This window comes from Amphimedon queenslandica, unplaced genomic scaffold (genome assembly GCF_000090795.2).
Source record: "Amphimedon queenslandica unplaced genomic scaffold, v1.1 AMPQUscaffold_13042, whole genome shotgun sequence".
NCBI classification, from domain to species: Eukaryota; Metazoa; Porifera; class Demospongiae; order Haplosclerida; family Niphatidae; genus Amphimedon; species Amphimedon queenslandica.
The window spans coordinates 66118-67921 of NW_003546722.1; the positions used below are offsets into that span (position 1 = coordinate 66118).

The 1804-nt window shown below is 35.1% G+C and overlaps 1 protein-coding gene across 1 annotated transcript in view; it reads left to right on the plus strand.

Moving 5' to 3' along the window:
• The window catches only part of LOC109585585 (uncharacterized), a gene marked incomplete at its 3' end in the record, with an annotated part of 3170 nt that extends 2969 nt beyond the window's left edge, over positions 1-201 (plus strand). The window contains exon 8 of the mRNA XM_020001713.1: positions 46-201. Coding sequence (XP_019857272.1) covers positions 46-201 — 156 coding nt within the window. The remainder of the gene's footprint in view (positions 1-45) is intronic.
• Between the last annotated feature and the right edge of the window lie 1603 nt (positions 202-1804).

Below are 1804 nucleotides of genomic sequence, written 5' to 3' on the forward strand. Positions count from 1 at the left end.
TGTTCTCTTTAATGCCTGTCATGACTATTATTGCGATTTTTTTAGTTTGAAAGACATTCACTTCTCTGATGGCAGCCACGGGATACAGCAGCTTTTCATTTATGTCATTCAAAACAACTGTCACTACATCCAATCCTGCGACTGTGACATCAGTTGTCAAAAATTCAAGTATTTCTTTAAGTTACATGTCATATACTCAAGGTTAGACAATATGTTACCTCATTGCCATTCATTTCAGCAGTTAGGGTATCTAATACTGAAAATGTTGTGATGAGAATTTTTTAGCCACTGCATATATACATGAGAACTCGCTCCATTATTGCTTCAGAGTGACATCCCACCTCATGTAGTAGCTGCATACTAATTACAGCAGAACAAAATTAAATCTAATTACCTCGTTTACACTTTGCACAACTAAGGCACAGTTATGGAGGGACCTGCACTTAAAGTGACTCATTAGCTTACTTCTCCAAACTAAAGTGTCATTTAGCTCTCCTCTTTTTCTTATGACAAAGCCCATTAAAAAAATTATCAGTCTCTATCAAGTCATGTAAATGAGCTAGTTTCCCTTGCTGTTCTAGAGAATTAGAAGTAATGGAAGGCTTATGAAATGGTACAACGCATGATCTGGATGTTACTCCGCTAGAATGTTAAGTTATAATTATTCTGCAGTTTTTATCTTTTGTCTGTGCTGATATAGGGTAATTTGTTGAAATAAGGGGCATTGACAACAGAGCCTTCCCTTCTCTTTTACAATTCCCAGCCTTCCCCTTATTGATAACATCTACTATGACCTCATTGATATCTGCTCCCTTTGTTTGATCCTTTAATGGGTCATCAATAGCAATTGGAACAGTGCTTGATGTAGACCACTGCAATACAAACAAGTGGTTAAACCTTTCATAAACTGATCTACTTCCTAGTCCTATAGATATCAGTGAAATTCTTCAATTACTACTTATTTTTAACAAGACAAACTTTTGTCTAATGTTATTGATGTATCATGTACTATAATTTTTGCTTTTTTGAATAAAAAGTTTGAGTGCTGATTTTTTGCAATTTTGTTATTATTGACAACCTGGGGGCGAATGTCAACACTTACATTTCTTCTATACATCTTGTATTAATGTATTGGAGAAAATCAACCACCTGCCTACTCTCCTTTCCATATGGATGTGGTCACGGCAAATAATGCACATGGATGATTGGACAAACTAATGCTTTCTAACAGCAAGAGAAGGAAGATATACACTCTAAAGACTTTTCTAGAAGCATTTGAAGGTCAAGAGAACCTTTATAAGTCTTAGTAAGTGCTCCGTTATGCATGCAAGGTGGTGAAATCAGTTATAAGAATATTTTACAGTTATTATTATTATTATTATATACATGTATAATTATTATTAGAATTTTACAGGACTTAGATCTATATAGATTAGAGGTGAACAGACAGGAAAAGGGTGGAGGAGAGATTAAGAAAGCCTAAAGGGTTTAAGGAACAATTATCCTGAATTTTAAAACCATTCCCCAAAAATGCAATAAGTAGTACTCATGAATGTTTCGATTTACCAAGTAATGAAAGGGCAATCAAGATGGCAAATGACTTTCCTGTCTGGCATGGTTTATATGCAAGTGTGACCGGACATGAGCCCAAAGTACAGTAATGCATTGTGCTTGCAACAGTGATGATTGCTGGGATGAAATTAGGAAGGAAGCATTCTTTCATTAGCTCCAATAGTTTGTGTTGCAAAAATGAAACATGCATTAGCATGAAATAAACTTCCTGGCTAGAATAGGTGAATTGATG